The following is a 23,392-nucleotide window of genomic DNA, read 5'->3' as shown; positions in this document are numbered from 1 at the left end:
ATTTTTCAAAATGTGAATGGAAAGATTTGTATTCACATCAAGTCATTCATGCCAGCAAATATGTAGAGGGTCCCATGCAGCTTAGTCATTTCAGAGGACCTCAGCTCACTTTAGCTGTAACTCCCTTTATCTTCAGCAATCTCCAGCTCAGATACTCAGCTCCAAGTATTGTCATCAGGTGTCAGTGCAATTTTGATCACCAGTGGTTTCTTAAAATTACCTGGCAGACAAATCCTGCCTGACGCTTGTGCCTCAGCGAGGAAGACATTGAAAGGAGCTGCTCTGTGCATGCTGATCTCCTAGCCTGGAACACCCTGAGAGATGAAATCTGTCCTTCTTTCTATGCCTAGCCCCCACAATGCCTGGCACAAATACTCATCTGTGAATGGTGGGGGACCGAACTGGGGACTGCCACTACTAGGAATGTGGCCACAGGAAATTCTACATGGGGCTTTGGTGTCTTTGCCTGGGGTGGGGGTTGGGGGTGGCCTTGTCAAACATGGCAGGCTGGCTGATCACATAAGCTTGTCTTTTTTTCTTCTCCAAATTCACAGCAGTGCCAGCACTAAGTTCAGTGTGTTTGCCATTGTTACAAGCTGCCACTAGAGGATGAGAGATGAAGGTCCTCAGAAGCGGGGCTTCCAGAGTCAGACCCTGGGCCTTGAAGAACCTGCTCAGCCTTCCGCCTCAGAACAAGGGCATTACCTGGAACAGAGCCCGGGGTGAGACTCCAGTCAGCTAGGATCCTGGCACCAGCTCCTCATACAGCCCCACCCAAGTGACTGTCGATCTGGCGTTCTCAACAGAACCAGCAGTCTGTGATCTCCATCAATACTGGGAAAAGCTGAATGAGGATCACAAACCCACACACCGTGACCCTGCACCAGTGAAAACTCAAGTTTATTTGAGTTTTGCTTGGTTTTATATTAACTCGTACATTAACACTCACATAGAGGAAAAAATTTTAATTGTCTCCTTTTAAATGCCCCCTTTAGGCGAGGCAAACAAGTTTCTTAATCAATATTTCTGAATTAGACAAAATCTTTATATAACAGGTCTACAGGAAACAGTGAATTTACAAAGGGCTCTTCCATGGTGAGTGGGTATGACTCTGACTCAGGTAGCGTCTAAGAAGAGATTCTCAGGCCAGGTGTCTGGAACAAAGGCCAGCACTTATACGTGGGCACTTCAAAAAGTTTGTGGAAAAACGGAATTGAAAGAGAGTGCTAATCTTTCCGTGGGCTTCTTGAAGTACTCTTGTATCTCTACAGCATCCATGTGGTTCTGTTCATCAGCTGTGTGGGAGAGGCACTATTTGATATCACGTGCAGCTCTAAGTTCAGTGACTTAAAACAATTTATGCTCTAATACTGTGCTGTCCGATGTGGTAGCCACTAGCCACATTTGGCTATTCAAAGTTTAAATTACTTAAAATTAAATAAAATTCATGATTTAGTCTGGTGGCCACACTAGCCACATTTCAAACACTTGACAACCACACGAGGCCAGAGGCTACCCTATCGGGCAGTGTAGATTACAGGACGTGTCTGTCCATCGGATGTGCTGCTCTGGAACATTGGTTGGGATTCTAAGTTACGGACAAGGGAACCTACTCTAACAAGTTTAAGCAGAAAAGAAATTATTAAAGCATGGTAGGTGACTCGCAGAACTTTCAGAAGAGCAGAAAATGAAGCCAGGAAGCTCATGACCAGAAACAACATAGCCAAAGCCCCCACCCCCACCCTCATCCAGGCTCTACTTGTTGGTAACACTCCCCTGCATGAGGCTACCCCTGCACTCCACGTCTCACATGGGTAGCTGCTCAAGGAAGCTTGGTCACAGGGGAAATCAGTGCTGCAAGGAAGTGGGATAAGTGTGGATTCCAGTTTTCAAATACATAGAGTATAAAAGCCAAGCTATTCTATCTACCACACTCCAGCCTACAGACACCAGTAACTTTACACAACCTTCCTCCTACACTTAACGTCCAAAGCAGCAGTGACACCTGTGGAACATGCCCCACCTAACATAATGCCACTACTCTTGGTAAGTACTGAAAACACACACGCCCTCTCCCAAAAAGGAAATCCCAAGTTTTGTTAGCCTCTCCTACAGCTCTGGATGGGTTTTCTCTTCCAGTTCATTTCTGAAACCATGGGCGACATGTTAACTACCATGTGCACACCCCATAAAAGATAATAGGGAAATGAGAGAAGGAAAGAAAATCAGTTCCCACAAGACCCAGGAAGAAAATGTGGATAGCTGCCATAGTGGGTGCAATCATGTCCCCACTCTTCTCCAAAACAAAAATCTTATGTTGAAGTTCTAACCCCCAGCACCTCAGAATGTGACTGTATTTAGAGATAAGGTGTTTACTGAGGTCATCGAGTGAAGATGAGGTCATTAGGGCAGTGGGCTCTCATCCAATATGACCAGTGTCCTTATAAAAAGGGAAAAATTGGACACAGAGATAGACAGGTGCAGAGGGAAGACAATGTGAGGAGACACAGGGAGGAGACGGCCGTCTGCAAGCCTAGGAGAGGGTCCTCAAGAAAATCTGGCCCTGCTGACACCTTGATCCTGGACTTCCAGTCCCCAGAAGTGTGAGAAAATAAATTTGCTGTTTAAGGCACCCGTTTGTGGGACTTTGCTACAGCAGCCTAGTGTTACCAGACGCAGATCCAGGCTCTTGGTCTATCCATGAAAAGAAAAATGTCTTCATGGGACCAGCTAATGGGACACGACAGGGCTTTATCACCAGCTGAAGGTGCACACCACAGAAGTGCACAGCCATCTCCTCCAGAGAGAGACACCTGCACCTCGGCCTGCTCCTTCCTCACTGTCCCACGTGGAAACTCCTGAAGGCCCTGTCCTCTACCCCTCCTGGTCCTCCTAGAGCACAGGTGCTGGCGGATCTAGTCTGAATATTTATGAGCAGCCTCCCTGGGGTGTGTCCCTGTTCTATTCCTGCCTCACCATCACACTGCGGGGCTAGGGCTTCAACATACGAGTTTTGGGAGGACACAAACATTCACACCATAACACTCTTTGCTGTGAGCTTGTTGGTCGGAAACACTAACTTGTGGTTACCATGTGGATAAGGCACACGTCTTATTGTAATGCACAGGTCTTACTGTAGCAGAAGCAGAGTGTGGGTGGGCATGCGGAGTCCACACAGTATTGGGTATGTGGGGTCCACACAGCGTGCAGAGCTGTCTACAAACCAGGCTTGAGGTTTTGCTTTTACTCATCTGGTCAGAGAGGATCCCTGCCTCCCCAAGGCTACAGTGGGCAGCTGCCCCTGGTGGCTGGAGCCACCTGTGCTCAAGGACTGCCCAGTCTGATCTTTTCCCCTTCCAACTCCTGAGGAACCCTCTCTGGGCACATCCAGCTCCTTGGTTGGATGACTCAGATAACACCATTTTGAGATGAACTGTCAAGTCACATGGGGTCCTGTGATCAGGCATTGAGAGTCCACCAGGGCCTGGGAAAAACCCAGAAACTAGTTCTCAAAAAGAAAACAGTTATTTGCTGAAAAGGACACGACTCTTTCCAAAACCTCTGGGGCCGCCCCTGTGGTTCCCACATCAGGGCTGGTGCTGGACCCCAGCACCTCGATCCGTGCAGACACGTCAAGCGTCCTTGTCCTTGCAGGTGACAGAGCCGCTCCAAGCTCATTGTGCGCCTTTCTCTCCCTCTCCCACTAACCGACCACTCACACCAACCTCCCTGCTGTTCTTCAGGCATGCGGGGCCTTGTCTGCTCTGGGTCTCCTCTGCGCACACCACCTCCCCAGGCCTGGAGGGTGCTGGCACCTGTGGCTGGCCTAGGCCCACCTTCTCAGAGATCCTCTGGGGAAGCCTTCTACAGGAGCAGCCCCCCACACCCCCTGCTCAGTCACAGCACTCTGCTTACCCCCCTCTCAGCATTTAGCCTGATCTTGGATTAATTTATTCTCTCTTTCTCAACCTGTTCCTCCAGCTCAAAGGTGAGCCTAGCAGGAAGCTCATCAGTTTGTGTTTACCTGAGCCCCAGGCACACCACCTGGCACTGCACTCAGGCTCCCTACAGGCGGATGAAAGAAGGAACCATGGGATGGCAGAGCAGGGTGCGAGCTACATGCAAGACCTGACCAGGGCTGACCCATCAACAAATGACCTCCCCTTCCACCTGCTTCCACCTCTCCCAAAGTCACTGGAAAACTTAATTTCAACACAGCATCCCAGTGGGGCATCGAAGCAGAAAAATGCATGTGTTTTGCTGCCTAGAAGTTAAACCACAGCTCCAGCAAGGAGGACTGAGTGGGAAGGTCCGTGTCCAGGGGCTGGCGAGCAGTGAGGCACACCCCTCCTTCCAAGGGACGCAGGGTGAGAGACGGGACCTTTGTCCCTCTGTGCAAACGTCGGTGGTGGCTTTGTTGCTGTGGCAGCCAACATCCCTTCGGGTGAATGATCCAAGGACACCAGAGTCCGCTTCCTCAGCGTAGGAGTCTGTAAAGCTGCATCTTCTCTCGGTGAGCCTGACTAGTGCAGGGGCAACAAGTGAGCACAAACCAAATATTAGCTTTGGGACATGCGGCAGGGACGACTGTCCGGACCTCACCGCATGCTCCACGTGGAGGCTTCTTTGAGGTCAAGCAAACAAACTCAACCCAGTCCAACATTAACCCATTTTATGAGAGAAAGAGTTCTGAAGAAATAGACTGATCTCACTCCACGTTTAAGTTCTGTGACTCATCCAAGTGACAGTGTTATACTTACAGTGCCTTCACTGCAAATATGCTGCCATTCAGCTGTTCCTTCTACATCACAGTTAGAAAAAGAGTCAAGGAGGCCTAGAAAAAGCCCAGAGTTCCCACCCCCACTGGCTTTTCATGCTAAAGAAGAGGCACCATTGGACAGTGGGCAGAACTTGCCAGGGGTTATTTAGGTAAACATGAGCAAGAGGAAGGTGACAGTGCCATCCCAGGAAGAAACCTTAATGCAGCTGAGATGAAACACCTGCCACGTGGCTTGAGGAAACTAGCAACTAACCAGACCTGGAGAACCGAAGGGGCAGAGGGCTATAATTGATGATTAAAAAAATTCAAATTTATGAAAAACATGCTAAGCCAATGTTATGTATTCAGAATATACATAGATTTTTCTACTGCTTGAAACATCATTTGGGTAAAAGAGAAAAAGTAATAATAAGCTGATGTAAAATGCACCTAAGCAACACAAATTTGGAACAATACATGAAATGAGTGAAGAAACAGCTGAGCTGGTGCACAGGTGAGGGCCACACTCCAGGCCAGCAGCAGACTTTCAGATAGGGAGAGAAATTTGCCAATTTGCAGCCTAAAAAATAGAACCCATGGCGTGGATATATTTGAACCTTTTGGAATGTCGGCTAGAGGTAGAAAAAACTAATTTCTATCCCAGTGGAGGGTGATCCAACGGTGTGAGCAGAAAATTCAGATTTATTAGAATTTTAAAACAAGACACTCATGTTTCCCTTATTGCTTCATTCCATCATCTGACACATATTAAAATATTTGTATTTCATTTTCTGAAGCAGACACTATGAAGAGTGTCATGGATAGTTCTAAAAATAGTTCAGTACATATGTGCAAATGCTGTGAACTATCATCAGTTCATGAGACTCCTGAAAGAAACGTCTGCTAGTGCTCGTTGGTTTAGTGGTGGGAGGATTTGTACAAAGATTTATACTACGTTAACCCCAATTCAAGAATTTCTTAAAGAGAATGTGTGCCAAGTATTTGATAATCAAAGACAACAAACGGAGTGGTTTGTTTCTCACCAGTATCATCCTGCCTGTGAAAGAGCTAAACTTGAAGCTTAAAAGCTTCATTAAAACGCTTCTTTGTGATACAGCTAGAAAGATATAAGAATTTATTTGCAATTTAAAATGTTGGAATACAAGTCAATAATAGTAATTTTGCAATTTTTGTAACGTGAATGTATAGGCAGAAGGGTTTGGGTTGGGGGCGGGGTGTCGGTGGCTGGCCAGTACAGGGATCAAACCCTGAACCTTGGTGTTAGCAGCACCACGCTCTAACCAACTGAGCTAACTGGCCAGCTCCTGAAAGTTTTAATTGTAATAAACAGCATTATGTAGATTATTATAAAAACTACTCCCCAAATTGAAATGTTTTTCCATTTATGCAATAACCTTTGAATTCAATGTAAACACAACTGAGTTGTATGACAGGTGTCAGAGTCCACGTGGAGTCACATGGGTTAAAACCCCTGACAAACAGAGCCAGGGAGGGCCATGAAGGGGGGTCTCACGCACAAATGCCTGATAACAAGAACTGTCACAGAGGACTATGCAAACCCACACCCTTGCACAGAGGCCATTGCAACTTACACAAAAATACTTCTGCAAGGACGTCTGCCCAGCCACTGTCTGTCCAGCCTTGGACCAGAGTCACCTTGTTATTGATCCTTGTAGCCAAGGAAACAGTCATCATCTCTCCTTTAAAACCCTCTGTCTGCCTTCACCTCCCTGAAGATGCAGAGTTTTCTATGGCACATGGATTCCTGTTGCAATGCCCAATTCCTGAATTAACATCATTGCCTTTTAGAGATCCTCTCTCTGTTATTTAGGTTGACAGTTGAAACAAGAGTAGGTGAATTTACTTAACTTGAAGTGATGTAGTTTTAAGACTATTTTTTTGCTTCAAAGTAAATCAATCCTAAAACAGAAGAGCCTGTTTTATCAATGTGAATGCAAACACTAAACAAAGATGTTTTTTGTTTGTTTTTTTGGTACTCAATTCAGTTTTGGAAAACTTTTTCGTATATTTGGAACAACTTGCATAAGTGAACACATTTTTTTAGATTGCAAGCTTTATGAAATTCAAATACAAATTAAGTGTTGCCAGTGAGAATTCAGCATCTGAACTGAAGTGTAAAATACACACCAGATCTTGAAGCCTTAACACGAAAAGAGAAAAATAAAATATTGCAATAGTAATTTTTATAGTGGCTACATGTTGAAATAATATTTTGCATATATTGGGTTAAATAGAATGTATTATTAAAATTAATTTCACCTGTTTCTTTTTACATTTTTAATGTCGCTACTATAAACTTAAAGTCCAAATGTGACTCCTGTTTTATTTCTATTGGACAGCACTGACTCAGAAAGTCCCTGTTCTTCATGCCAGGAAGTGTGGAAAGAAGGGCTCGGTAGTCCTGTTAAACGTTCTATTTTCTGGATATGTTTGATTACTTCCCCATAGTTGGCTTTAACAAGTTTCTCTTATTTCCCGTTTATTTTCTGTAAACTGGAGGACAGAGCTAAAAACTTCATAGGATTGACATTCAAGATTTTTGGCTCTGCCCAAAAAATATGTCCCAGTGGGGCTGTTCACTTGCTGCTACATCACCCTGGGGGGCCTGGAGTCAGGTCCTTCTTCCTATAGTGACGCTAAAGAGGTTCAGCAGGATCCCTCCTTGTAAATTTGCATTTTTCCCTTTAGGATCAGCAAATAATCCCTGGGATTATACTCTGCTGTGCTTTGCCTATGCGATTCCCTATTAACCATTTACTGAATGGCTTTAGCATCCCTGGATGATTTTTGTCTGAACTCAAATTTCACATGGGATTGCAAACTGGCATTCTTTTAAGTCTACCATTCTTTCACATTTATTGGCTGGAATTAAACTAGAGAATTAAATTCTATTGGAGATAAATACTTTTTTCCCTTTAATTACCAAAAGAGTTAGTGCACTGATTATGACAAAAGAGTTTCAGGGTTGTGTTTTATTTGCTCTCTATGTATCTTTTCTTATGTTAAGCTTTTAACAATAACTTTATTGTGATATAATTCATATACCATACAATCCACCCGTTTAAAGTGTACAATTCAGTGGTCTTTAGCATATTTGCAGAGTTGTGCAACCATCATTACAATCAATGTTCGACCATTTTTATGCCCCCAGAAGGAAAGCACGTACCCATTAGAAGTCACTCTCAACCATCCCCATCTCTAACAACCACCAATCTATTTTTTGTATCTATGGATTTGCCCACCCAGGACACTTCATATAAATAGATCATGCAATATGGGGGGTCCTTTGTGTCTGGCTTCTTTCACTTAGCATAGCAGTTTCAAAATTCATTTATGTTGTAGCAGGTACCCATACTTCATTTCTTTTTATTGCTTAATAATATTCCACTGCTTGTGTTACTGGACAACAGGGGTCCATCCCTCAGAGAGGGCAAAACTGCCAAGACCAGGGTAGGAGGAAAAGGCTTTATTACTTGCAAGTAAGGAGAACACTGGGGATCACTCCCAAAGCAGTGTCTCCCTGGTAAAAGGGAGAAAGGGAAAAGGTAAAAGGGTCATCTGACATAGCCAAAGTTCCCACCTGACTTCCCGCCCAAGTCCTCACTGAGGTCCTCTCATGTAAATGAAGGTTACAAGCTTCTTCAATTTGGAATGGTTGACTATGGGACATAGTTTACTGGTGAGTTCTGAAGTCAAATTTGCATTTGGACCTGGGAAGGAATGTGATCTTTGGGCAATAGCAGGACCTCAGGAAGTTGTCACATGGGCTAACCCTTGAGCCCTCGGCTAGTGCAGTTTACAGTCCATAGGTGGTGAACCGAGACTTCTTGTTGTGGCTGACCCATGACATAAAACAGGGGCAGGTAGGTGTGGAGATCCTGGCTCCTCCTTGGGTGAAGATTCACCGAGGTTCATGTCTGGGGCCGGTGTTTCAGTTTCAGTCAATATATTTTGAGGGCTGTCTAGTATTTCATAGTTCATGACTTCAAGCCTCCTCCTGCAAGAACAGAAATTCAGAAGGGTTATGACCAGTTCCCTTGCTGTTTCGGGCCTTTTAGAGGCAGCAAGTGTTTGAGAGACACTGAACCCTAGGTTACATATGAATATTCTGTATTTTATTTAGCTATTTATCAGTTGACTTGACATTTGGGTTGTTCACTTTGGGGCTATTGTTTATAATGCTGGTATGAGTTTTTGTGTAGACATATGTTTTTATCTCTCCTGAGTATACAACTGAGAGTAGAATTTCATATGGTGACTCTGCTTAATGGTAAGAACGGCTAGACTTGTTTTCCAAAGTAGCTGCACCATTTCACATTTCCACCAGCAGCATGCAAGGGCTCCTATTTCTCCAAGTCCTCACAGACACCTGCTTTCTCCGTTCTTTTGATCACAGCCATTCTGAATGGACAGAAGTGGTATCTCTTTGTAGAGTTATTTATTTTGGGGGGGCTGCGGCTGGCTGGTACAGGGATCCAAACCCATGACCTTGGTGTTAAAAGGTCTCACTGAAGTTTTAATTATCATTTCCCTGATGGTCAGTAATGTCAAGCATCTTTTCATGTGTTTATTGGCCATTTGTATATCTTATTTGGAGAAATGTCTGTTCAGATCCTTTGCTCATTATTTAATTGAGTTATTTGTCTTTTTATTACGTTGTTGTAAGAGTTCCTTCTATACTTTAGATACAAGTTCCTTATCAGATATATGATCTGCAAAAACTTTCTCTCATTCTGTGGTCTGTCTTTGTAACTTTTTGTTTTCCCTTGAGGATCATAAATTCACAGAATTTTATAAATCAGTGTTTCTGTTGTTTTTAGTAATTATTCTTTTTAATACTCAAATTGTCCTGTGTTTAGCCAGTGTGAGGCCCTTCAAAGGTGCCTTCTGTTCTGCTGATGCACCTCCTACTTCTTTGACAGCTTCCTTATGAAGGCAATATTTCAGATGAGAAGGTGATAGAGTTTGGATGTGTTGTCCCCTTCAAAACTCTTGTGGAAATTTGATCCCCAATGTGGCAGTGTTGGGAACTGATGGAGTCATGGGGGCAGATCCCTTATGAATGGATTAATGCTCTCCCTGGGGGATGGGGGAGTAATGAGTGAGTTCTCGCTCTGTTAGTTCCCACAAGAGCTTGTTGTTTATAGGACCCTGGAACCTCCTCTCTGTCTTGCTTCTTCTCACCATGTGATCTGCTTGTACCCACTGGCTGCCTGCCACTTTCTGTCATAAGTCGAAGCAGCCTGAGGCCCATTCCAGATGCAGCTGTCCCAGAATTGTCAGCCAAATAAACTTCTTTTCCTTATAAATTACCGAGTCTCAGGTATTTCTGTTATAGCAACACAAATGGACTAATACAGAAGGGTTGGGTGGTATCCCTGCAATCACAGCCCATGAGCTCATCCAGGGCTCTGTCCAACCTGGCTCCCACAGGTAGACTAAGATCTGAGAGCAGAGATGTGAGCTACAGTCTCTGTTGATCCAGTTTTTCCCCAATCTGGCTTTTACCATACACAGAACCAAAAGATTATGCAAGAGAAGTAGATAAGAGGACCCAGAGAGAACTTGTGACCTCTCTGGACTTCTCCAAGTTCAGAAATCAATAGGGATATGTGATGTTGGTAACACTAGATCAAGGGTTCAGATCCCTATATCAGCCACCTGCCAAATAAATAAATAAATAAATAAATAAATAAATAAATAAATACAAAGCTAATTAGTACAACAGACAGGAGGGTACAATAAAGCTGCCATAAAGCAGAATAAAGGGAAATGAGAAATTAACATTTATTGAGTCAACATTTGTTGACAGTATCAGGCTTCTTGTGGATATTATTCCTTTTAATTCTCAGAAAAACTCAGTAATTTATATGATGAGATATTTATTTTTTCCATTTTATAGATTAAAAAATTGAGGCCTAGAGAGTTTCAGTAACTTGACAAATGCAGGCAGCTAAATAGCAGTTGGGTGAATCCAGCCTGGTGTGTAGTTCTCCTGGCTCAGAAGGGGTAGGAGCTGTCAGGGCACACAGCCACCGGAAACCCTAGAGCTGATCGTTAGTCTCACAAGATGCTCCTTCCAAACGGGCTCCATGGTTGAGGAAGTTTGTGAAATGTTACAAGGTGTGAGTTTCTCTTGTGATATCACAGTTCATAGAAGCTTAGTAAAGACTCTCAGAAGAGCTGCACAAATCAATTAATTATGAATTAATTGTCTGAGTCAAATAAGTTTCCTAAATATATTTAACCAAGAAACCCCCCTCTTTATCCCCCCCCAAACTCCTGAAGGTTACAAGGGATGGGAAAAGCTGCTTATAAAGTGTTAAACACCTTTCCCCTTACGACCAGCAGCAGGCAATCTGTGGGTGACAGTTCCCCCTCGCCCTGCAATGCATGATTTTAGCATCTATTGGTGATTATTGCCTGAATCACTCATTTCAATAGGGATTGCAAAATGGTGATGTTCCTGTTTCCTTTATCCCTTTGCCATTTATGCTCCAGCAGGTTACTGAGTTGCTAAACACAGTGAAGATTCCTCACCCGTGAAACCATTTCTTTGTGACTTTTCTGTCTATCCACAGTGTGAGAAATGAAACGTAGGACAAAAATGGAGAGCAGAGAGGAGAGAGGCTGTTCATCCAAAAGGACTTTCAGAGCCTTGGGGTCAGCACAATGGGTTAATTAGAAGCTGGACAGGAAGAGCTAACTTGGCTGAAATATTACACATTCCTATTTGAAAGAGCACATTGCTTTTGAATTTAGGCATCACTGGTTCTCCTTGAACTCTCGAGTTTCTCGGCTTACTCATTTACTACATTCTTTAAATTACTAAGCCATTAACGTGTACCTACATGACTGCGGCCAGACAGAGGCAGGTGCTGGGGAGAAAGAAAACGGGGCAGCAGAACAAAAACAAGGCATCTTTTTAGGAGGGTACTTCAAGAAGCTCATGGAAAGATTCACGCTATCTTCATTCTGTTTTTCCATGAAATTTTTTAAGTACCCTCATATTTATGGAACACTTTTATCATCCACTAAATACTTCCTCGGAAATTGCCTTTGTCATCCCAACAACCCAGCAAGACAGACAAAAGGGCCATTACTGTCCTCATTTCCAGATGAAAACTGAAATGAAGACAGTATTAGCAACTTGTGAATTAAGTGTTTTAGCTCACAATTGGAACTACTCAGCTTCCCTTTTTTTCTTTGTTTTTCCTATTTTAGTAGTTAGATGAGAAAATAGAGTTAGTTTAATATAAATGGAAGCTTTTCTTCTCCTGTAAATGTGACACTGATGGGTAACTGTGAGATCCATCCAGGAGAATGGAGGTAAATCTGATTAAAGCTAATTAGTACATGAAAAGCTAACACAAGTACTATGTCTTGAAATGGAAACAAACGTTTTACTGGGAAAGTGAATGAACTAAAATTAATTGGATCATTATAAAAATGCTATGTAGATATATGGAAAAATCCATAACCATAAAGGAAATGCATATGACCGCAAATGTTTTTAATGATATCAAAAATTGTTTAAATTGAAATTATAGTCAAATTAATAATACATACATTCTGTTCTTGCAAAAAATGGAAACATTAATCCTAGTCAGTGGCTAAACACATAAATAAATAACTACTTCCCCCCCGAGATGATTACGAACGCAATAGAAACCCATCACAGACAACTGTTTGCCGTAATTTCTTAAAGGAAATAAAAGGTCTCAAGATAATGTAAAGTTTGCCATCCTGGAGCACAGAGATTTCTGGTCCAGAAATGAACACTGAAGTTAAGCAGTTGCCGTGACCACTGTACAAGGCTGCAGCACTCAGCAAGGATGGGGACTCCTTTGTGACAGGCTGCAACTGTCACCAACACTGCTGAGCACCCGCCACTTCCACAAGCACAGCTTTTCACCACATACACACCGTTTATGTAACCACCTGCCTGACGCTGACCCATGGGGCTGCTCTGTAAATGGAAGGCCAGCTTCCTTCCGACATTCGTCTGAGCTCACAGATGCTGTGCCTGGCAGAACTTCAGGGAAGCTCTGAGTGCAGCCTGTTCAGCGCTGGGCCTCCACCCTCACTTCCACATGCCTGAAATTCAAAGTAGCAGGTGGTGGTCGCATTTGTACCTTCCATACGCTGCCCAAATATGGATGACCCAGAAAAGGCTATCCTTTCTAAAGTTTTATGAAATCATGTAGGTGGGTCTACCTACTGCTACGTTCTCTTATGCTTTAGACCACATTGCCAGCTTCATACTTAAAGTAACAGAGATACATGTTAACATGAAAGAAGTCCTCCTCTTTGTGGCAGCATGGAGTAGTGGGGAAAGTACGGCTTTCGAAGAACACTGGGTTCAAATCCAGATTACCTACTTAGTAGCAAATTATTTCCTTTTATATATTCCTTTACTTAAATACTCCAGTTCATACTCCTGTGTGGGTGGGAAACTAACTGGAACCTTAAGGTCCAATTTAGGCCCAAATGTGGAAAGCAAGTCTCCTAACACTGAATGGCCCAGTGCAGGCAACAGTACAAGAGGGGCAAATGCCCTCAATAGTTTCTCCAAATGCTGAACACAGACCAGCAGCCTTAGAATCACTGGCAGTGTTCATGAACGAGGCAGTTTTCAGGCCCCCACTCCAGACCTCTTGAGTCTGAGGCTGGGGTCCAGGAATCTGCTGAGGACTCTTCTGAAAGCTCAAGTTTCAAAACCACTGCTCACGAGGGAAAGAAATACATTAGGGGGTAAGACTGAGCAGCTGTCAGATCCAGGAGCCCCTTCTCACATGTAGAGTCTCCCTCCTCCACCAGTCTCGCAGAAGCAGGTCGTGTTTATTCAAAAAGTCATTCACTTTCCTCATACTCACCTTCTGGGTGGATGTGAGGAGAAATATGTACTAATAGTGCCTAGTGATCAAGAAAAGGTGGCCACCGACAATACTACTATTAATAATCAAGACCCCCTTGCTTCTCTTAGGTTGTACATTCTTAACCATATCATGAAGCACCTGTGGAGGAGAATGACCTTCCTGGTGTTATTATGGTATTGCAATATTGTGTGTTGAGATACACTTTAATAGAAGATCAGGGTCAGGTGTGACCCACAAAAACTATAGATCTCAAGAGAAAATGAATCTGACTCAAAGGTTTGCTATTTTCACTCTCAAAGGCATTTCTTCAATGTTAGTTATTTTGAACAGATAAGCATATGCTGTGGATTGATTGAACTGTGTCCCCAAAGTCCATAATATTAGAATCTTAATCCCCACTGTAACTGTTGAGAGCAAGAAATCCTATTACAGTAATTGCAAGGTGGAGCCCTGAAGAGGTGATTAAACTGTAGGATCATGCCATAGTGAATGGACTAAAAATGGTAGTCAGGGGTGTAGTACTGAGGGCTTTAAAAGGAGAGCACATGAGAGGTTAGTCCTTGCTCCATTTTCTGCCACGTGAGACCCCTAGGTCACTGTCACCACCACCAAGACCCTCACCAGATGTGTTCCCCAGACTCTGGACTTCCCAGCCTCTGAAACTGTAAGCAATAAATTTTGTTTTCTTTATAAGTTACCAAGTTCCGTGTATTTTGTTATAAGCAACAGAAATGGACTAATACAGCATATGTTTGCTCTACCAACGTAAAAAAGAAACAAAAGACTAGACAGTGAAACATTAGTTTTCTTCCATCCTTTGTCCCCTCAGCCATCCTTAGTGGCTACTACTAACATATCTCCAGTATCTTTGCAAACAGAAATGTATACGTTTTCTTTGTCCCTATGCACAGGTGCGTAACATACTTTACACACTATTCTCCACCTTGACTTTTTTCTTGCAAATAAATCTTAAACATCTTTCATGTCATCACACATAGAAGTCCCTTATTCTTCACTACTGTGATCCATAGAGTGGATGCACATGATTTCCTTAACTCCCTATGGATGGATACATAAACTGCTTCCAATCCTTCCATATTAAAGATAATGCTGTACATAGGAAATTGCACAAACTTGCTAGTCTACCCTAGAATATCTTTAGAAATAAATTTGCTGGGTCAAAGGGCGTGTCCTTTATGAAGGCTAGCTAATACATCCTTCCTTGTCGCTTGGTATATATCCTAATTCACACCCCTGCCAACAACATCAGGGAGTCCCTGTTCACCACAGGCATTTAAGTGACCAAGTCTTCTACACCAAAAAACCAAAACCTACAAAACTGTACAAAACCAAACAGCCTGGAACACTAAAGAACAAAAGCCTTCCGTGTTTTCCTTTCTCTGCTTCGATGCATCATCCCAAAGTCGTGCTGAGGTTTACAAGCTCCCGGGCGAGTGTCCCGGCAGGACACGCAGGCCATCACACCTCCTCCGTGCAGTTCTCACGTGCTTCCCTCCACAGAGTCAGGGTGACATGGGTCTGGGGGATGTGCCCGGGAAGCCGAGTCCCCGCTGCGCTGGCCGGCCCGAGCTCTGCCGGTGCGGCCGCGGCGACGCCGACTGCGCCCCGACCCTAGGCAGGGCACGCTCATGGGTGGCAGCCGCCTGGTAACGCTCCCTTGCGGAGCTGGGGACGAAAGAGGAGAAGACAGCGCCCCGCCACAGGGAGTCCCTCGGGGGGCACCCCCTCTCCGCACCGCCCCCTAACAACCGCCAGCCAATCCCTGCCGGGCCCCGGCTATTTTACGGCACCAGGCCCCGCCCCCACCAGCCGCCGGAGGGGCGGGAAGGAGGGGTGCGGAACACGCCAGCCAATCCGTGCCACCGCCTACGGCCCTACGCCCTCCCATAGGCCGAGAGCTGGGCGGAGAGCACGGCCGTAAGGCGTGGCCGTGTGTCGTGAGACGGGCCCGCGGGCGCGCGCGCGCGGTCGACTGCGGTCGGTGTGGCCGGGTCGGCCGGTTGTCATTGGGCTCCGCAGAGCGGCGGTGCGGCGCGGTCCGCGAGCGGGCTGGGCTCCGGCACGGCCATGGCTGGCGCGCTGGTGCGGAAGGCGGCGGACTATGTTCGCAGCAAGGACTTCCGGGACTATCTCATGAGGTGACGAACGCCGCGGGCCGGACCCCAGAACCCGATCGGCGCCTGGGAGGGCGCGGTGACCCCGGGCGGCGGGGGGCCGAGGCGGGGGGGGGGCGCGCACTTGTGCGGGGGCCCCACCCACACCCCCACTCCGGTGCGCACGGCGCGGAGAGCCGGTGAAGGGGGCGCTCCTCCCGGCCGGGATGACAGTTGGGACCCCCATTCTGGGGTGACAGTGGGGCTCCCGTCCCGGCTGGGGTGACATTCGGGACCCCTATTCTGGGGTGACAGTGGGGCTCCCGTCCCAGCTGGGGTAACAGCCGGGACCCGCACTCTGGGTCCAGTGACAGAGAGGCCCCCTTTTGGGGTGACAGCGGGGCTCCCGACCCTGCTGGGGTGACAGTCGGGACCCCCACTCTGGGTCAAGTGACAGAGCGGCTCCTTTCTGGGGGGTGTCTTTCCGCCGCATCCCTGGAGTGGGTCGCGAGCCCCGCCTCGCTGCACCTGGGGCAGGTGTGCGGATGCAGAGTCCCCATCTGTGGCCCTGGGAAACGTCAAGGGCAGGCGGCGCCGCGCGTCCCTTGGAATGTCGCCGGCGCGCTATGAGAGGTGCGCTCCAGGTGCCTGAGCGCGCGTCCGGGACGAGGAAACGACAAGCGCTGCGGCCAGCTCGCCTTTCGGTTTCTCATTTTAAGGACTTAAGCCGGGGACAAAATCTAAACTGTTTTTATGGCCGAATATTCTGTGAACTCAAGAGCTAAATTTTTCTTACAGTTGTTTTTCATTAACTCTTCCTTTCCACTTAGAAACAAAGTCATGGTTGAAAGACCTGAAAATGCACTTTCTATAGTTTATTTTCACCTCTAACTTTGAAGTGGCTGCCTTTATTTTAAAATATTTACTATAGATTTGAAACAGTTTTGAATTATTATGGAGTATATACTAATTTTTTATTTTTTAGTTAGTTTTTCTAACTAAAAGTGTGACTTTAAAACCTAGGAGAAACAATTCCTATAATAACCACCCGAAGGATATAGAATGAAGGCAACTTGATTTTAGCAATCAAAAAGAATTTTTTAAATCTTGAATTTTATAGCAAATACTTTTTACTTCTAATTTTACAGAGCAATAGGGTAAGAAAAATAATTCTGTGTGCTGTATGGTAAACTTGGTAACAGAAGCTTCACTCCTGACTTTCCAAAAAGGAAGTTTCTGTGATTAAATAGGGCTGTGATTCATTAAACCAGATGTTTAGTTCTGTGGAAGGAGCAATTTATCAGATTAATGTGTAGGGAAAATTTGAGCAAAGTAGTAATCTTAGGGTATGTTCTTAATCCTTACAGTTAAGTTTCTTTATGGCTTTGAATATTAACTTAGCTTTTTGTGAATGTCTTCCGCTTGCATAATGAACATTCCTTATAGTTAGGTACAGCTAAGGATAAAATCGTATGGTATAATTAATAAAGTTAGTACACCTTAGCCATACAAAAATTGTGCAGATGATTCACAGTTCTATTGTTTCTAACTGTTACTCATGTAACAGTTCTATTACATGAGAAAATTTTTTAAAATATATTTTCAAGGAAGAGAGTTAGCCCTGCTTTTCTAAATTTATTTTAGTCCGTTGGAACAGATTCTAGAAATCAGAGTCTAACACTTTACTTGCCACATGAGATATCTAAACCGAGCAGAAAACTTGAGACCCTCTGAACACCAAACTTGTGAAGCCAAAACAGAAATATCAGTTTAGGACTTAAAGGAAAATAGTACCACACAGAAATGGTTTTGAAAAGAACTGCTTTCTTGTCCTGCATATGTCTCCCTTCTCTCTGCCACACTGCTTCCTACCCCTGCTCTTGGACTCTTTTGAGCACTTCCCTGCCATATAATTAAGCTTTAGAAATTGAATGAAGTTGGAAGTGTTGAAGCAGGCAGGACTGGACATAAGAATCTCTTGATATCTGGATAGTCCAGTTTACAAAGAAAACTGCCATTTTAGAAATAAACATAACTCACTATGAAACTTTTGATGTATTTTTAAATGATACCAAGTTTAACATTCAGGAAAATAGCATTGAAAGTCGGTAGTAACAAAATGCATGCCTCCACGGGGCTTACATTCTGGTGGTAACGTGTTAGTGAGTAGAAATGGAAAACGTATTGTTCATAGAATTCTGCAGCAGTGTGCTTCTTTCCAACTTGTCGTTTGCAGAGAAATATTTCCTCCAATTGAGAGCCACAAGCCTCAGGTGGCTACTGAGCACTTGAAATGTGGCTATTACAAACTAAGATGTGCTGTAATTGTAAAATACACACCACATTTCAAGGAATTAGTACCAAAAAAGAATGTAAAATATCTGGTTAATAATTGCTTGATTATATGTTTAAATTAAAATATTTTTATGTTGTAATAAACAAATTGTTAATAAAACAGATTACTTAATGTGGCTTCTAGAAATTTTTAAATTACATTTGTGGCTTGTGTTATATTTCTATTGGACAGCTGTGCTCTAAGGATTAAGCTCATTTTCCATTAAATTAAGATTTAATTTCATTAGGTCCAAATTGTTTTTAGAAACATTACTTCTCTCAGAAAAAGAAAAAAAAGGATGTGTGTTGCTAACATTGTGGTTACTGAAGCTTGAATACAGTGTGATGTTGAAGTAACCTCACAGAACTGAAATCTTTGAAAACATCTGATCTTTATTTTTTTTTTCCCTCCATGTCTCCCCTGTCTGAACCTTGGTGACTCCTCACAAAATAGTACGGTAAGAAAATTGTTTCTGTCTATTTCAGGCTTTTGCAGACTTTCTGCATTAACACAGTTAGGGACAGCAGACGTAGTGTCCCTTGTCTGAGGCAGCCTGTCTAGCCACCATGATGGTGAGTGTGGCTTAAGTGCCCCCACTGTGCCCCTACTTCTCCTAGTCAGACAGGAGCTTCTGTGAGGACCAGTGTCTCAGCTGCGTCCCTACCGGTAAGGGGATCTTAACCCTCAACTTGGTGTTGTCAGCACCACGCTCTCTCGAGTGAGCTAACCAGCCATCCCTATATAGGAATTCGAACCCGTGGCCTTGGTGTTCTCAGCACCACACTCTCCCAAGTGAGCCATGGGCCGGCCCTCCTACATCTGTCTTTAGAAAGGGGCATATAATGACTTAATTTATAACAGTCACTATAAAGGCTGGCAGATGATGAAAGGAAAAGAGAGAGAGAGAAAGAAGGGTACGGTGATTTCTTTGTGTAGTTGCAACTCATTTCCGTGACTTGATTTCCCAACAAGGAGATAGATTGTAACACTGCTCTTCTCTGCTTGAGCTTTCTTTAGCCACCATTAAGAATTATAGTGGAGTAAAAGCATTTTCTTATTTAATCCAAAATGTACTTGTTTTCTCTTTTGAATATTAGTTATGAAATTCCTTATTTTTCTAGAAATTGACTGATAAATATCTGCCAGAGCATAGATCAAATGTGTATTCCAAAAAGGAAGAGAGAACTAGAATCTCATACTAGATGGAAAGGATGTATTGTAAACTCTCTATGGTTAGGTATTACAGTAAATGAGTGTTGAAATGATTTTTACCCTCTGTGTTCTTTTTAAGAGACTGTAGCTCAGTGCTTACAAGTCATAAGTGTATATATAATTCTTAACTTGCAGAACTCTGTTTCATATACCCCATCACTCATCACACTTAAACTTTAATGCCATCATTGACCAAAAATGCCTCAGGGCTACTCAAGGTTTATTTATGTCATTGTATGTTACTACCTCAGCCTCAGCTGTGAGAGAAGACACATTTATACCTGGTGGTAGAAAAGCTGTGGTTGATATGCTCCTCTTAGAATCACTCTCCAGGCTCTGTTACAGGCTCAGAGTCAATGCACGGTAAACTAGACACCGAGACCACCATACAGTGCAGAGCAGTGGAAAGACGTTAACGGAAAAAGAGCTGAAAATAGACCAAGAGGAGAAAGTCCTGTTCAGAAAAGGAGGAGAAGGAAAATCACTAGAATAATAGAGAGTTGAAAAAGGAGTGACACCCAATAAAAGAACAGGTAGGAAAAGAAGTGATCAGGTGAGGGGGAGATAGGTACTCTCCTTTACTGAAGGTATGGGGACGAGGAATAAGAAAAATGGCTGCACCTCCTCTACATATGAGAAGCTAAATCCAAGTTTCAGCAGTGAGTATCTTACTCAGATAATATCCAGTCTGAGTACAGGAGGACTAAGTAGCCAGCTCAGAATCATAAAGATTTTAAAAATCAATTGTGCCTGATTTTCAGAGTTTATAACTCAGATGTTAAACCCCAAAGTACTTACCATGCCGGCCATAGGTATTTTATAGTTATATAAAGCATAGGCCTCATGGCTTACATTTTAAGCATGTTAAGTAAACATTTCAAAATATTCTTGCATCATGCCAAATTAAATTCTCTCTTTTCACCTTGTACTTCCCTTGGTTTCCCACTTTTTAGGGAGTTTTTGGATTTTAACAACCTAGTCATTAGTAGAAAAACAGGGTCTAGAAATGTATTCTACAGTCTGAATTGAGCTTAAACACTATGATAGGCAGAAGTTAAGCAAGACCATTTTCACTGATTAATTTCTAATAACTAAAAGGGGTGTTAGCCAACAATGTGTGGTTTCTTTCAGATTTAAAAATATTATTTGCAAATTGTATATTAACAGTTTTTAATTTAATGGACTAAAGCCACTGGCCGTGTTTCATTTCACCCTCAGAAATTAAATTAAATTGGACATGACTGCTGTTAAACATGGACAACTTAATTTTGGTATCCTTGGGTGGCTGTAGTTGTAGACTGAAAACTGCTGGTCCATTTCATATTATAAGTTTTTGCTGTTACTTCAAAAGTATTTTCCAGTCTTAATTTCTTAGTATCTAGGGTCCTGGGTGTAGATTTCCAAGTTCTAGTCTTAGTGTAGCTTATCTGAGCTGAAAAACAATTTCTTCCCCTATTAAGTTCCTTTCTTGTATCCAGCTTAGGTTCTGTATTTTAATAATTATTAATAAATACCTTAATGAAAATGTGAAAAAAGGAGTTTTGATAGATTTAAATATTATATTATGGAGAATAGTTCTAACAAGGTTTAAATTATAGCAAGAGTGAATTGTGTAAGAAGTTAGTCTCATTTTTAAATTACCTAAATGGAACAATCAGAGATAACTTAGTTGTAATCTGGAAATTGGTAGGAACGTTGGTAAAATGACAAATCCTTTCTAATTGCCCACCTTGTAAGAACTGCTGACTAATATGAAAACACTGAACAGTCAGATACCTCAGTGTTGTCCATCCATAAATTAACCCAGTAAACCTGCAAGTTGTGAGCGAGATTGTTTTCACACATTTCACATTATTGTCTGAAGTAAGAGAAACTGCAGTTGTTCACAGCTCCACCTTGACTTTCTCTCTTTCTTCTTTCTTCCCTCTCATTTTTTTTTATAGCATTTCTGGGGCCCAGTAGCCAACTGGGGTCTTCCCATTGCTGCCATCAATGACATGAAAAAGTCTCCAGAGATTATCAGTGGGCGGATGACATTTGGTAAGGATGCAGATATGGGTAATTGGAAGGACTTTAAACACAACATAGCTCTTGCGTATACTTCAAGTTTGTAGCACCAGATGTTACAGTCACTATTAAAAAGTCACATAAAGACTATGACAATACTGAAGAGTGTTACCTGTCTGTGATGAGGAAGGAAAAAGGGTTAATTTGAAATACTTATCTAGGAAGTATTAACAGCAGTCTGCCTTTCAGATTTAGTATATCCAGCGGAAGAATATGTCACCTTTATCAGCTTACTAGACATCCTCAAATATTTGGAACCCTAATATCTGAAAATAAAACTTGTTGAGGTAATAAACAGCAATTCTTTAAGACAATTGATCATGAACACCTCTAGGGGACATAAAAAAGTGGCTAGAACTAACTTCTGTCTACTCTTGCTAGCAAATATGTTCCTAAAATGTTTAAGTAATAATGACAAAAATTCCTAATAGTACAGTAAACTACTTTATAAGCTTCCCATTCATAGAAGCACTTAAGCAAAAACTTACCATCTGTCAGTGGTTTTAGCAGAAGAGGTTCTTTTTTGATTAAGGCACGGACTATTGATCTCTGTGCTCCCATCAGCTAAGTTTCCTAAACTGTAGGGTATTGATTTTCTTTGCTTTGATTTTTTCGGCAGCTCTCTGTTGCTACTCTTTGACATTCATGAGATTTGCCTACAAGGTGCAGCCTCGAAACTGGCTTCTATTTGCCTGCCATGTGACAAATGAAGTGGCACAGCTCATTCAGGGAGGACGGCTTATCAAGCATGAGTAAGCGGATTCTGGTTTAAATGTTTTGTTTTGAGGAACTGGGGAGAATGAAACTAAAATCTTGTCTTGGAGGCACTGGGGACTGGGGTGTGAGTGTGTGTATGTTGTGCTTTAACAGTCGGGGAAACTTATTAAAACATGAAATAAGACATTATTGTTTTTATAAAATTGTAAGTTGAAATAAATGTTACATAAAGGTGTTTTTTTTAAAATGATCTAAAGCCTTTGAGTCTGCGGTGAGATTTTGTTTATCATTGAATTTTCCTCTGTGTTTATTTCTAGGATGTCTAAAAAGGCATCTGCATAACAATGAAAGATGAAGAACACGCTCTTTAAAGGGACGGCATTGCCAGCTACTGCCGATGAGTCACAGATTTCATCACCCTAAATAGTACTGCTGAGGAAAACATGCTGAATGCTATTTTTACTAACCATCCTATTTTTATATAACTAGCTGAGAGTCCCTAATCCAGCTCTCTGCTGCTTTACAAGTACTGAATATTTTACTTCTTCATAAAGAGTAGCTCACAATATGCAATTAATTTAATGATTTTGGATGATGGTTTTATCTGCAGTAATATGTATATCATCTGTTAGGATTTACAAGATGAAAATCCGGAGAGAACAAAATGTGTCACTGCTAGCACCTAAATACGCCACATCCTTCACTTCTCTTTAATGATCACAAGACAACCAACAGCTGGCCATATACCTGAGATCTTATTTCCAGTGTTTGAAGTTATCTGTGTATTTCCGTGCAGTGTGTATATTGAGATGCTGTAACTTAATGACAATAAAGGATTTAAATATTTGTTAAATGAGTATGATTAAATATCTTTCTATATTTGTTAGGAAACTGCAGAACTATCTGAAAAGACAATTACAAGTCAAAAATGGAACCCCTGGGAAACTTTTGAGAGATAAAGAGGAAATGAAGACCTGGAAGGCTAGTTTCTTAGGAAAACATTAACAGTCTCAGCTATTCAAAATGCATTCTTTCTCTTATGGGCATACATTAAAAAATACCCCTAAGTCAACATGACTGCAGGCCAGCCACCTAAATCCTGGGCTTCCATTTCTCCGTCTGTAAAAGTTGAAGTAGGTGATTTCTGCGGTGATCTAAGAAATGTGCTGTTTTCCAGAGAAATCTGTTGAGATTGCAGTACCATGGGGCCTGTTGATTGCTGGGTCACTAGCACTGCACCAGGAGCTCAGGTAAAGGAAGCTGACCT

At 42.9% G+C, this 23,392-nt stretch overlaps 1 protein-coding gene, 1 long non-coding RNA gene and 1 other non-coding gene across 4 annotated transcripts; 1 reads left to right on the top strand and 2 right to left on the bottom strand.

Annotated features, from left to right (window-relative positions):
• Window positions 1–6,005: 6,005 nt before the first annotated feature.
• TRNAS-GCU (transfer RNA serine (anticodon GCU)) lies at window positions 6,006–6,079 on the bottom strand. Its single transcript has one exon. It is a non-coding gene; the product is annotated as a tRNA-Ser (tRNA).
• Window positions 6,080–8,252: 2,173 nt separating this feature from the next.
• LOC134377585 (uncharacterized) lies at window positions 8,253–15,352 on the bottom strand. The gene is made up of 2 exons (XR_010023542.1): window positions 15,166–15,352; window positions 8,253–8,798 (listed from the first exon to the last, which is right to left on the bottom strand). It is a non-coding gene; the product is annotated as an uncharacterized LOC134377585 (long non-coding RNA).
• Window positions 15,353–15,649: 297 nt separating this feature from the next.
• Window positions 15,650–22,978, top strand: MPC1 (mitochondrial pyruvate carrier 1). 2 transcript variants are annotated; one of them, XM_063097503.1, is made up of 5 exons: window positions 15,650–15,839; window positions 18,583–18,586; window positions 21,285–21,381; window positions 22,028–22,160; window positions 22,443–22,978. In XM_063097503.1, the coding sequence occupies exons 1-5, from the start codon at window positions 15,769–15,771 to the stop codon at window positions 22,465–22,467; spliced, it is 330 nt and encodes a 109-aa protein (XP_062953573.1). In that variant the 5' UTR covers window positions 15,650–15,768; the 3' UTR covers window positions 22,468–22,978. The 2 variants fall into 2 exon arrangements, with proteins under 2 accessions (XP_062953573.1, XP_062953572.1); XM_063097502.1 differs by lacking the exons at window positions 15,650–15,839; window positions 18,583–18,586 and adding an exon at window positions 19,699–19,874.
• The last annotated feature ends 414 nt before the right edge of the window (window positions 22,979–23,392 follow it).

This window comes from Cynocephalus volans, chromosome 5, assembly GCF_027409185.1.
Source record: "Cynocephalus volans isolate mCynVol1 chromosome 5, mCynVol1.pri, whole genome shotgun sequence".
NCBI classification, from domain to species: domain Eukaryota; kingdom Metazoa; phylum Chordata; class Mammalia; order Dermoptera; family Cynocephalidae; genus Cynocephalus; species Cynocephalus volans.
This window is presented reverse-complemented; position numbering and strand designations above follow the sequence as displayed.

What these genes read in the sequence shown, in the direction of transcription:
- MPC1 (XM_063097503.1), top strand. Translation starts at nt 15,769, where the DNA reads ATGGCTGGCGCGCTGGTGCGGAAGGCGGCGGACTATGTTCGCAGCAAG. An exon ending in CAGTGGGCGGATGACATTTG is followed by an intron (nt 21,382 to 22,027) that starts GTAAGGATGCAG and finishes TTTTTTCGGCAG; the next exon opens with CTCTCTGTTGCTACTCTTTG. An exon ending in GGACGGCTTATCAAGCATGA is followed by an intron (nt 22,161 to 22,442) that starts GTAAGCGGATTC and finishes GTTTATTTCTAG; the next exon opens with GATGTCTAAAAAGGCATCTG.